Source organism: Grammomys surdaster, unplaced genomic scaffold (assembly GCF_004785775.1).
Source record: "Grammomys surdaster isolate TR1022 unplaced genomic scaffold, NIH_TR_1.0 125985, whole genome shotgun sequence".
NCBI lineage: Eukaryota > Metazoa > Chordata > Mammalia > Rodentia > Muridae > Grammomys > Grammomys surdaster.
Genome location: NW_021620801.1, coordinates 1856559 through 1869076, shown reverse-complemented (window position 1 = coordinate 1869076; position 12518 = coordinate 1856559). Strand labels below are relative to the sequence as shown.

At 44.4% G+C, this 12518-nt stretch overlaps 1 protein-coding gene across 2 annotated transcripts in view; it reads right to left on the bottom strand.

The window, feature by feature from the left end:
* Nucleotides 1–12006, bottom strand: part of Slc25a30 (solute carrier family 25 member 30) — a 30902-nt gene extending 18896 nt beyond the window's left edge. Inside the window, exons 1-3 of one of the 2 annotated variants that reach the window (XM_028754245.1) lie at nt 11891–12006; nt 2927–3058; nt 1264–1411 (exon numbers count right to left, since the gene is read on the bottom strand). In XM_028754245.1, the coding sequence (XP_028610078.1) occupies nt 1264–1411; nt 2927–2990 (212 nt within the window). In that variant the 5' untranslated portion in view covers nt 2991–3058; nt 11891–12006. The remainder of the gene's footprint in view (nt 1–1263; nt 1412–2926; nt 3059–11890) is intronic. The other variant, XM_028754246.1, reaches the window with a different exon arrangement.
* Between the last annotated feature and the right edge of the window lie 512 nt (nt 12007–12518).

Here is a 12518-nt window from a genome sequence, read left to right as displayed (position 1 = left end):
GGTAGGACAGGTGAGATGTAGGACAGGTGAGGGGTAGGACATGTGAGGATAGGATAGGTGAGGGGTAGGACAGGTGAGGGGTAGGACAAGTGCTTGGCATGCCATAAAGCTGTCCATTCTCTGATGCTCTAATATTCTGGCTTCACTTCTTGCTATTCAACAACTCCCAACCATCTCCATGCTGGAAACACATTGTATTTGTAGGACTATGATGCTGTCTAGCCGTATATGAATACCTTACCCTTAACCCTTTGCCTGCCTAATTCTTCTCCAGCCTTCAAGGTCTGATTCTGTGCCTCCTACATGGAGTGGCTTTCCTGAAAAGCCTCACCTCCCTGCCCTCAAGAGTGTGGGATGGACACCAGATACTACTGCAATCCCATTTCCACAGGTCATCCCCCATCAGCGGCAGCTCATTGGGGACCGTATGGTCCACATTCATGCTCAGCCCTCTCTGTGCTCTGAGAAAGGGTGATTACAGACCACATCTCACAGACATCCTTCCAGCAGACTGCCAGGAGTCCAGCTGCTGATAGAGGGAAGGGAAAGGGAGAGTGCAGCAAGGCATCCTACCCACCCCAACACTCCTCACCCCTGCAAATGACCCCATACGAGGGGGCAGTACCCCAAGCATCTATTGACAGCATGGTCTTCTATCACAAGGCATCACCCTCCTGAACTCTGGTACCATGATTCCTGCCCTGAGCCCTTTAGCTTAGGGTCACTGTCCCAGTTTCTAGGTACTTCAGTATCTACCCTTCAGTTGTTCCCTTAAGCCTTCAATAGTCCCTTAAGACCCATCATTGAAACCATCAAAGGGAGTTATGTTCCCTGCAAAGAACTCACGGATATAGCTCAAACCTCATGTTGCTCACTTTCCCATCAGTAGCTTAATAAATTTAAAGCGTTTCCAAGCCTTAACCAAAAGGCAATATTTTTGTCATGGCAAAAACCCAGATACTTTTGTATAACTAAGTGAAGGGTCCATTCTTTCTAAGGGTGAAAAACTATATAATGAAATATTTTAAACATATGCACTTTATATCATTGTCTGTTTTTTGAATATAAAGATAGTTTTACCAAAACCTTTGCTACATAATGTACTTAGGAAACAGAGTTGAAATTAAAAGGGGAAACTTACCATTGTAATTTCTGTTTTCAAACACATGCCAACATTCATCTTTTCCCGCTGTGAAGGTGCTGCTTTAAGCAGGCACTTCAAGGGGCCCACAGGTAAACACAAACACACAAAAACATACTCACCCTGAATACAGTGCCCTCAGGCCTTCTTCTCGGCCTATCCTCATCAGCGCGTGCAACATTCCTCGGTACCTGAGCTCCCTGAAATTGGCATCATTTGTCTGGCCTTGAATCTGAAGCCGTGTCTTAGTTAAATCAATTGGAAACGTGCCTTAAAATGTTAAAAAAAAAAAAAAAAAAAAAAAGAGAGAGAGAGAGAGAAAATCTCCCTGAAAAAAGAAACATTAAGAAATGGCAAAGCTGGGGAAATAGTTCACTTGATAAAGCGTTTCCCTTACAAGCATGGAGGCCTGGATCTGACTCGCAAACCCCACATAAAAATGCTGAGCATGGTAGGACACTCTGGGGAGGCGGAAACAGGGGCTGGCTTGCTGACCATGTGCTCAAGCCTACCTAGCAAGTTCCAGGGTATTGAGAGACCTGTCCAAAAAAAAAAAAAAAAAAAAAAAAAAAAACAGGTGGACCCAAGGAATGACTGCCAAGGGTGAGTGCTGGCATTCTAGAACTCAGGAAGCAGAAGGAAGGTTAGTAGTTTGAGGTCAGCCTGGGCTATACAGCAACATCTTGTCTCCAAAAAAAGAACAAAAAAACAATTTAAAAAAAAGCAGAGGGTGGGCAAAAAATTAACAACTTCAACACTGTTGCTTTTGTTCTGGGAGCTAGGGCCTCATGTTGCCCAGCCTGGTCTTAAACTTGCTATGTAGCTGAAGCTGACCTTGAACTCCTGATCTGCCTTCTCCTACCTCCCACAACGCTGGTTTTATTTACTATGTCTATCTTTTCATAAAGCTGAGTGAGGAAGCAGAACTATCACAGAACACGGATAAACAAAATCATTTACACAAAGAGGAAATCCACTTAAAATCCTAAGTATTCTTTATACAAGAAAAGGCTAAGACTGGGATAAGTGACTGAACAGGTTTTAAAGTTTAAGGAATTTTCTTTGATAAATAAAATCGGATGAGGCAGGTAAGAATGCTTAATACTGACCTGACCAGTCTATGTACCCAAATCCACAGACTCTATCCTCAAATAGCAACTTTGGCTCACTAAGTCCAGGTTAACTCATTCAGGGACAGGAATCAGTCTTTCAAATTCCATAATCCATTCACAGAAAGCTGACCAGCATTAGTGAGTGGGTAATTCATGCACCTTGCAAGTCAACTGAGCAAAGGGAATGTTCAAGCCAGAAGCCAAGCAGTTAGCAAGTGCTTGATAAAACAGCACAAACCCAGGAGCAATACAATCAGATGTATAGCAAAGCGATCGGATGCAGAACCCAACTGATGGAATGGAGGTGATACACAAAGTTAGCGGTGGAGAGTCAGATTGCTGCTCTGGTTCAGAGAAGGCCCTGGAGCCTGCCAAACTTCTTGCAGACAAATGGATTCACAGTGGCAAAGCGGAGAAAAGGGCAAGGAAACCGGGTCAGATCAACCCAAATGGGAGTCATAAAACAGGCCAACTTTCTCCCTATGCACTTTAAACCCAAAGTCGCTAATAAGTAGCCAAAACAACTAGACTGTCTAAAACATACCCAAAGAAGGCATGTCTGAATATGGAGGGTATGATTTCACAAGCTTGCACTTGAACACCATGCACAAAAACACAAAACCCGACAGCCACCACATCGGTCAGGCAAAGCTTCAGTGGCCAGGGCTCTTACCACATTCTGCTGTGATGGAGGCCAGCCCTCCATACACAAAGGGCTTCCAGTTGAGGGCTGACATCTTCACTGTCTGGTCTTCTTAAGAGTTATTCAAACATTGCCTCCTACAGGTATGCCTCCAGGTTTGTTCTAGATACAAAAGAGAAAACAATTCAAAACCATAGTGTCTTAGTTACTGTCCTACCACTGTGAAGAGACTCTTACAAAGGACAGCATTTAACTGGGGCTGGCTTCCAGTTTCAGAGGTTAAGTCCATTATCATCATAGCAGGAGCATGGCTGCAGAAATGGCACTGGAGCAGCAGATCAGAGATATATCCTGATCTGCAAGCTAAGACAGACTGGGCCTGAGCTCTTGAAATGCCAAGGCCCACCCCAAGTGACGAACTTCCTCCAACAAGGCCACACCTCCTAATCCTTCTAATCCTATCAAACAGTTCCACTCCCTAAGTATTCAAATCAATGAGCCTATGGAGGCCATCCTTATTCAAACCACCACACAGACCTTCCCACATGGTCTGCTTGCCACATAGGCAGCTTCTGCTCCAAACTCTAACCCCTGGGTTTTATTCAGAGAATGTCCCCAAACAACCCTATCAGCAAAGCAGAGCCCCTGTGTCCTAGGCTCTGTGGTGGTTTGAGTAAAAATGATCCCAATAGGCTCATAGGGAGTGGCACTACTAAGAGGTGTGGCCTTGTTGGAGGAAGGTGTCACTACAGGTGGGCTTTGAGGCTTCAAATGTTCAAGCCAGGCCCAGTAGCTCACCATCACTTCCTGCTGCCTGCCCATCCAGATGCAGAACCCTCTGCTCCTTCTCCTGCATCATGTCTGCCTCTGTGCCACCATACTTTCTCCCATGATGATAATGACTGAACCTCTGAACTGTAAGCCATCCTCAAATAAATGTTTTCCATTATTTTGAGAGTTGCCATGGTCATGGTGTCTCATTAGAACAATTAAACAATAAAACAATTAGAACATTACACCTGGCATCATTACACCTGGCTTTTTAAATGTGTTCTGGAGATCAAACTCAGATCCTTGGCAAGCATTTTACCAGCTGAGCCCTCTCCCCAGCCCTCCCCACTAAAAACCAAATATCTGAAATGAACTGATGACTCTTACTATAGTCACCACTCTTTCTAGCCCTCCAAAACTCTCATTACCCCAAAGGCTGCTCCCACCCCTGCCTGTCATCTATATGACTGGTTTTCAGGAGCTTGATGTTATACACCCATCATGCAACTCTGTGGTACATGGGCTTCCTTAGTAATTCTTCTCCCATGGGTGCAGCCCAAGCATCGGTGCTGTTTCTGTAATTCTGTAAACTAAAGGCTGGCTCAGGGGCCCTGCAATCTAAATTTCTGCTTATAATGGCTGTTCTGCAATGGTGACATTACAGATGAGTCTTTTCGTTCATCTCAGTTACAGGTGTTTTTCTTTAATATGTAAACATGGATATATGTGGATGGGCATATCTGTACATACACACTCATAATACACATACATATACACACACAAACACACATGCCTCCAAAATGCCAGCAAATGTTTATGGAAAGTGGATGATCATTTACCAGCTAGAGAGATGGCTCAGTGGTTAAGAGCCCTGGTTGTTCTTCCAGAGAACCTGGGTTCAGTTCCCACATGGCAGCTCACAACTGTCTCTAACTCCTGTTCCAGGGAATCCAACACCCTCACACAGACACACAGGCAGACAAAACACCAATGTACATTTAAAAACAAAAATAAATATTTTTTAAGCTTACCTTTAATGTTTAGAAATTAACTACACTACCATCATACCCATGTGCACTGTCACTAATTAACTTTCTAGTTTTCTGTTGCTATTTCTGAATTATCCCTTTTTTTTTTTTTTTCTGAGACAGGGTTTCTCTGGGTAGCCCTGGCTGTCCTGGAACTCACTCTGTAGACCAGGCTGGCCTCAAACTCAGAAATTCACCTTTCTCTGCCTCCCAAGTGCTGGGATTAAAGCTGTGTACCACCACTGCCCGACTGAGCTATCTTTAGTTCTATTTGTTTTAATATTAAGTATTTCCCCCCTCAGTATTGGCTTGTTTTGTTTTTGAGGCAGTCTCTTATGCCAGGCTGATCAGGAACTTACTATGTAGACAAAGACAGCTCTGAACTTCTGATCTGCCTGCTTCCTGGAATTATAAGTTTGTATTACTACACTTGGCTTTATGCAGTGCTGAGAGTCAACCCCGGGGTTTCGTGCATGCTAGGTGTGATAACTAATCTTGGGTGTCTTTTTTACCCACCTAGGAAGGGGTAGGTAACCTCTATTGAAAAGGTGGCCTGCGGGTATGTCTGTGGGGCACTTTCTTGATGATTAATTGGTGTGAGAAGTACTGTCTCTTGGTAAGTGGTGCTATATAAGAAAGGTAGCTGAATGTGAGCCTGGAAGCAGGTCATTAGCAGTGGTCCTCTGTGATTCTGCCTTTACTTCCCCTGAGGGTGGACTACGCGTAACCCATCAGATGAAAGCCTTCCCTCCCCAAGCTGCTTTTGGGAGTATTCTTCTTATAGCAACAGAAAAGAAACAAGCACAGAAATTGGTACCAAGAGTGGGGTGTTACCTGATGAAATCTTCCCATGTTGTCTTAGGGGGAAGACTATGGAAATGTTTAGAATCTGAAACTATTGAGTACTCAGTTTTTAATGCACAGTTGTTGTGGGAGCTTGGATTATAATTCAGACAATGGAGGTCTGGCTTGTAACACTTCAGAGGGAAGCAAAGTCTCCATTAGGGTCTTTGTGATATTTTGGATTATTAATCTGTGGTTGCTGATCAGCTGAGGCTAAAGAAGCAGCTTGATTAACAAGAGACCAGCGTCACCAAAGTAAAACCTTTTGTGCTTTACTGGGACAATCAATGCTGGTCAGCTGAGGCTAAAGAACCAACTGGGATTAATGAGATCAGCCTCACTGAAGTGAAATATTCTGGGAATTACTTCTTTAGGGTCAGTACACAAGCTGTGGTCCAGAAGGGCCAAGGGTGCATCTCAAGCTGCTAGCTGGAATTTGGCAATATCTAAGGGTCACCTACCTGGTTCTAGTTTTGAAACCACAAGAGAGACAAGATTGAGGGGGTCATAGAGAACAGCTGAGACTAAGTAACAACCAAGAGAGGCCACTGATGAAGGTCTAGCCTCAACTTCAGTGGAGACTCTGGGATATTGGAGATGTCAGGCGTGTAGAAGTTCTGCCACAAGCAATGGCAATTGCGGATTATTATTGTGGATAGAGGGGCCTGAGCCTACTAGACAAGCTGCCCGCTACAGAAAGCATAGCTGGTGAGGGGGGCTGCTAGACTTTTGAGGAACAGAGGATCATGAGTGGATCCCAGATGCTGGACACTGAGCTATAGAATCTGGATTTTGGTTTTACTTTGATAGGACTGTAACTATGTCTCCCTTCTTTAGGAATAAGAAAATAAATCATGGGCTGCAGAGATGGCTCAGCGGTTAAGAGCACTGACTGCTCTGCCAGAAGTCCTGAGTTCAATTCCCAGCAACCACATGGTGGCTCACAATCATCTGTAATGGGATCTGATGCACTCTTATAGTGTGTGTCTGAAAACAGCTGCAGTGCTCTCATATAAATAAAAAATAAATCTTTAAAAAAAAAAAGAAAGAAAGTAAATCATTTGGTAAAACCGAAGTTTTACAGGAGCCCACAGCTAAGAGAGTTTGAACTTTTAAAGAGATAGTAAACTTTTAAAGTGTTACATCTTTTTTTAAAGATTGTTATACTTCATTACAAAAGGGGGAAAAAGCCAGAAAGCCAAGCCCAGAGTGGTGGCACAGAACTTTAATCCCAATGCTTAGGAGGCAGAAATAAATGGATCTCTGCTGAGTTCAAGGCAAGACTGCTCTATAAAGTGAGTTCCAGGACAGTCAGAACAGAGAAACCCTGTCTTGAAAAACAAACAAACAAACAAATAACATAAAGAACCAGAAAGCACCCAAACAAAAAAGTTCTTGCTGAAGGCTGAGTTCTGCCAACAGGTATGTTCCAGGCTGAGCTGACCATGGCAAACTGCCAAAGCTTCAGTTTTCTTGGGCTGTAACCTGTGTTCAGTAAACTAACATGTTGGGAGCCGACTCTGAGCAGAAAGCGGCTATCATCTTTGTAGCCATCTCGAGCCATATACCCTGACAAGAGACTTGTTTTCAACAGCCTATAACAGCTGAGCACACTCTGATAATTATCTTGATATACCCATGATTTTTTTTCAATCAAAGCCAGGCAGTGGTGGCACACGCCTTTAATCTCAGCACTTGAGAGACTCAAGGCGAGACTCAAGGCGAGACTTGAGGAGAGACATAAAAGGAGAGACGTGAGGAGAGAGCAGAGCAGACTCTCTGTCTTGTCTCCAGATCAGACTCCCTGTCTTGTCTCCATTCTTTGCGTCTCCGTCCCCACTCTCTCTCTCTTGCTAGGCCCTGACCCGTGGACCGGAGCAGCAGAACAGGCTGTTACACTAACACATTCATGTCTAAGCTCCCTTGGAGAGGATCTTCCAACCTTTAACCTTCATGTGCATCTTTAACCTTCTTATGAGGAGTGACTTTCAGAGAACCCTAATTCTGTATAGTGAAGGACAAGATGGAGACAGATGTGTCTCAACTTGAGAACTAGCGAAGGGATGACCGCTTTGCAGACAGCCAGAGCCCAGTGGTAGCTGTAGACTGCTTCCAATCATCGTGTTTGGCCATACACTCCAAGTCAGACGGAAACTCACTGACAAACTCTCTTTGCTGCATCATAAGGACAACACTAATATCAGCTGTCATTTTGAAATATTTGATGTCAGACATCGCTATACACTTTCCACACAAAGGACTTGAAGCAACTAGCCTCTGAAAAGCAACTCTTCAGTCAGGATGAGGCACGCCACCTAGTGTCTCTCTGAAGGACTGCATGATCTTTCCTCTTCAGGATACTTTGCAGTCAAACAGTATCTGCCAAGGCTGTTAAATACATATGCATGTGTGTGTGTTTACTAAAGACTAAGGGGTATATCTTGGTGACAGAGTATTTGGCTAGCATGTAGAAAGTTGAGGGTCCAAAACCTAGCAACACCACAAAAAAGATCTGAATGAAATTATCTATACAAAGAACTTCAAAATTTCTCCCTATACATAAGATATATACTGTTGTCCATTTTATTATATCCTCTCTTATGTGTTAATGAATATTTATTTCCACCTGACCTTATTTGTACAACTGTAAAGAGAGGCCATTAGAGCACACTATTTACAGGATTAAAACAAATAGGATTACATGAAATTAAAAGGCTTCTTTGCATAAAGAAAATAGTGAAGAGGCAACTAACCGAAGAGGGAGGGGAATCTTTGCCAACTACACATGAGACAAGGGATTAACATCCAGGACATAGAAAGAGCTGCAGGTAAATGCAAATTAAGACTGCTTTGAGCTGGGCACGGAGGCACATGCCTTAAATCCCAGCACTCTGGAGGCAGAGGCATGTGGATCTCTGTGAGTTCAATGGCCAGCCTGGTCTACATAGTTCCAGGATAGCCTGAGTTACCTAGTGAGACCCTGTCTTGAAATACACCAAAAGCAAAATCAAAAAATAAAATTGCTTTGAGGTTCCATCTCACTGCAGACAGCATGGCTGTCACCAAGAAACATGATGGCTCAGTAAAAGCATTTGTCACCAAACCTGACAACATGAGTTCAGTCCTGGAGATCCACAGGACATGTAACTTCTGAAAGTTGTTCTCTGGCTCTGCAGCGGTGTTGTAGGTTCTCTCATGTATGTGATCTCATGCACATGTACATACACATACACACAATTAATTAATTAATTTTAAAAAGATGGCAAATGCTAGTATGTCCTTAAAAGGCAAATATCACTCCCTGCTGGTAGAAATGTAAATTTGTGCAGCCACTACCAAATTCAATATGGAGAGAGTTCTTAAAAAAAAAGAAAAAAAAGACAACGACAACGAAGAAGCTGAGCAGACAGATCACTGAGTCCACTGCAGCTGGGCTACAGAGCGAGCTCCAGGACAGTCAGGAGTACAGAGAAATAGAATGAACCTAGATGTCCATCAACAGATGAATGGATATAGAAAATGTGGTCCATGCCTAACATGGTGACACTCGCCTATAGTCCTAGTACTTGGGAGGCAGAGGCATGTGGATCTCTGTGAGTTCAAGACCAGTCTGGTCTACATATCAAGTTTTAAGCTAGCCAAAGCTACACAGTGAGACCCAAAAATACCTAGCTCCATAGGGAGCCTCAAAAATACCAAAAGTAAATTAAAAATAAAAACAAGTGATCCATATATATGTCTTAGAGTTTTACTGCTGTGAAGAGACACCATAACCAAGTCTTATAAAGGACATTTGGATCTGGTTTACAGGTTCAGAGGTTCAGTCCAGTACCATCAAAGCGAGAACATGGCGGCATCCAGGCAGGCACGGTACAGGAGGAGCTGAGAGTTCTACATCTTCATCTGAAGGCTGCTAGCAGAATACTAACTTCCAGGCAGTTAGGATGAGGGTCTTAACCCCCACACCCACAGTAATACACCTACTCCAACAAAACCACACTTCCACTCCCTGGGCCAAGCATATACAAACCATGACAATATACAGTAGAATTTTATACAGACATAAGAAAAAATGAAAGCATAGCCATTTGTGGGAAATGTATACAATTGGAAGTCACTATATTAAGCAATATAAGTTAGACTCAGAAAGACAAACATTCCATGTTTTATGTTCATAAGTATATGTGTATTTGTAAGTGTATGTGTACGGATCACGTTACTAGGAAGAGAGTCATGAGAAGGGAGGAAAAGACCTTCGGAGAGACAGGAAACAGCTGTTGGACTAGAAAGCAGAAGGGCTCTAACTGGGCAGGCAATCGATGGAGGCATGGAAGGATGGAGGGATGAGGGATAAAGGAAGGGATAGAGGGAGGCATAGAGGGAGGGATGGAGGGAGAAAAGGAGGGAGGGGAGGGAAGGAGCTGAAGGAGGGTGGGTAGGGTGAAGAACAAAAGCTATGAAGTCAGTGTGATGAAACTCACTGCTTTGTACGATCTTTTTTTTTCCCCCCCTTTGGTTTGTCGAGACAGGGTTTCTCTGTGTAGCTCTGGCTGTCCTGGAACTCACTCTGTAGACCAGGCTGGCCTCGAACTCAGAAATCCGCCTGCCTCTGCCTCCCAAGTGCTAGGATTAAAGGCCACCACCGCCCGACACAATCTTTTTTTTAAGTTAGTACTGTTAGTACTTCTAAGGGCTTTCCAAGTTCCTCTTATATAATTAATAAATCATCTTCATTTTAGTCTGTTCTTTCAGTCTACAGTCTTAAACTGTAATCACATACTCTTCCCATCGTGTTCTCATAAATCTCTCCCCGTTACACTGTCTTTTCTTTCTTTCTTTTTTTTTTTTTACCAAGTAAGAATCCTTTAATCTGAGAACTACAGGTTTATAACCAATTTCTCTTTTTATTTTTTTATTGCATTATTTTATTTATCTACATTTCAGATGCCATCCCCTCTCCCCATTTCCCCTCCCTAGAAACTCCCTATCCTATCCCCCCTCCTCCTTTTTGCTTTTATACCATTTTAATTACATGCAAGTATTAAGGTCAGTTCTAGGTTGAGGGTCTAGCAATACAATAGTTGCAAATAGTCAAGGAACAAGCAATACAATAAACACAAATAGTCAAAGAACAAGCAAGGCATTCAACTCAATTATGTGAATACTCCCGTGATCATAGTTTCTAAGGGGTTATCAGGATGACCAAAATATCTGAGCCAACATAAGCCTTTCTATTCCCTATTCTTTTTTAAAAGCACACAGTGAGGGGCCGAGAGATGGCTCAGCAGTTAAGAGCACTGGCTGCTCTTCCAGTGGACTAGGGTTCAATTCCCAGTATCCACATCAAGTGGCTCGCACCTGCTTATAACTCCAGCGTCAGAGGATTTGATGCTTTCTGACTTCCAAGGGTACTTTGCACACGTGTGGTGCATATAAACTCACAGACACATAAGTAAGACTTGATAAATCTTTTTTTAAGTGTTACAGAAAAAACAAACTCAACACATACTTGTGAAATACGGTATTTTAAAACTATTTTAGAAACGGTACCATGTTTTTCACGAGTTAGCTAAGCCCATGTTACAAACGTTGGCAGCGCCAATGCTAAGATCTAAATCCATGCCTTTCACTTTACGCTAACACATCTTCAAATGTAGAATCTACAAGGGCGTTCTAGCATTGTTTTGCTTTTCTTAGGCAAGAACAATCCTGACTATTGAGTGTTTTGCCTGAAATTACACCCAAAAAGTCTTTAAAACGCGTTAGCACGTTAACTTCTCGAGCAATTCATTTGACAGGTTCTTGCGAACTCGCAAGCAGCAACATGGCTTGTTCCACGAGCAACTGTGTGTGTGTGTGTGTGTGTGTGTGTGTGTGTGTGTGGTGTACGCGCGCGCCCCTGCCTTAAAGAACATGTAAATTGTTTATTATCCGTCTATTTAGCAACGATGCTGATTGAATCCGGGACTCCTGTATACGCTAAATAGCTCAACCGATGAGCTACATCCCCAGTCCTCCACCAGCAATTCAATGGGTGAAGAGCCCAATCCCGGGTACTGAGCTCGCGGGTGCTGAAGCTGCACTGTCTCTGCCCACGGATGGGAGAGGCGCACACCGGTGGGAGAAAGAAGTGCCGCAGCAAAGGGCTCAACCCTTGAGCCTCCCGGACTCCCTCCTCGGCCATCCTCCGCGGCTCCCGCAGAACCACCCGAACCCCGGAGCGAGCCCGGGCCCCGGAGCCTCGTGCTCACGGAACGAAACCCGCGAGCTTCAGGGTACTTCAGCCGGAGCAAACCCGCCGCAGCGGTCCTCCGGCCCGGTCCACAGGGCAGCAGAGCGGCCGAGAACTCACCCCGCGGCGGAGCTCCTCTTGCAGCTACTCCTCAGAGCCAGTGCAGCCGCCTGGGAGCACCTCAGGACGGGAGCGGAAGAAAAGGCCGCCGAGCGGCGGGCGCGGCCCAAGCCGGGTACGGCTCCGCCCGCTTCTCGCCAGACACTCCCACATCACGTTCTCATTGGTCAGTGCGGACACCGGCTCCCTCAAGGCCACGCCTCCGGCCACAGCGGATCCGACCTAGGAAGAGCTGGTCCCAGAAGCAGCCAGACTCCGGTTCTCAGGCTCTCACTGCAGGGAACGGAGCTGCCCGCTGCCGGCTACTCGCTGCTCCCCACGGCCTTCGGTCTGTGAAGGAGAAACCGGGAAGCCACAGAGCCAAATGACTCTACTCCAGAGGGTAACTCTGTATTACCCTGAACCTCCGCAGTCGCAAAGAAATCATCTTGCATTTACTGTTTTTACCCTAGAGCTCCATAATTTGAAACGTGCTAACTGAAAACTGAGAACCCAGAGTCACCAACGCTAGCATTTCGCAACTCTTGCATTCTTTCTGTGTATATTTCTCCCACACCGAACTCTTGAAAATTTACCACTTATTATATACAAGAAACTGAGTACATTTTCAATCATATCCCATACACTA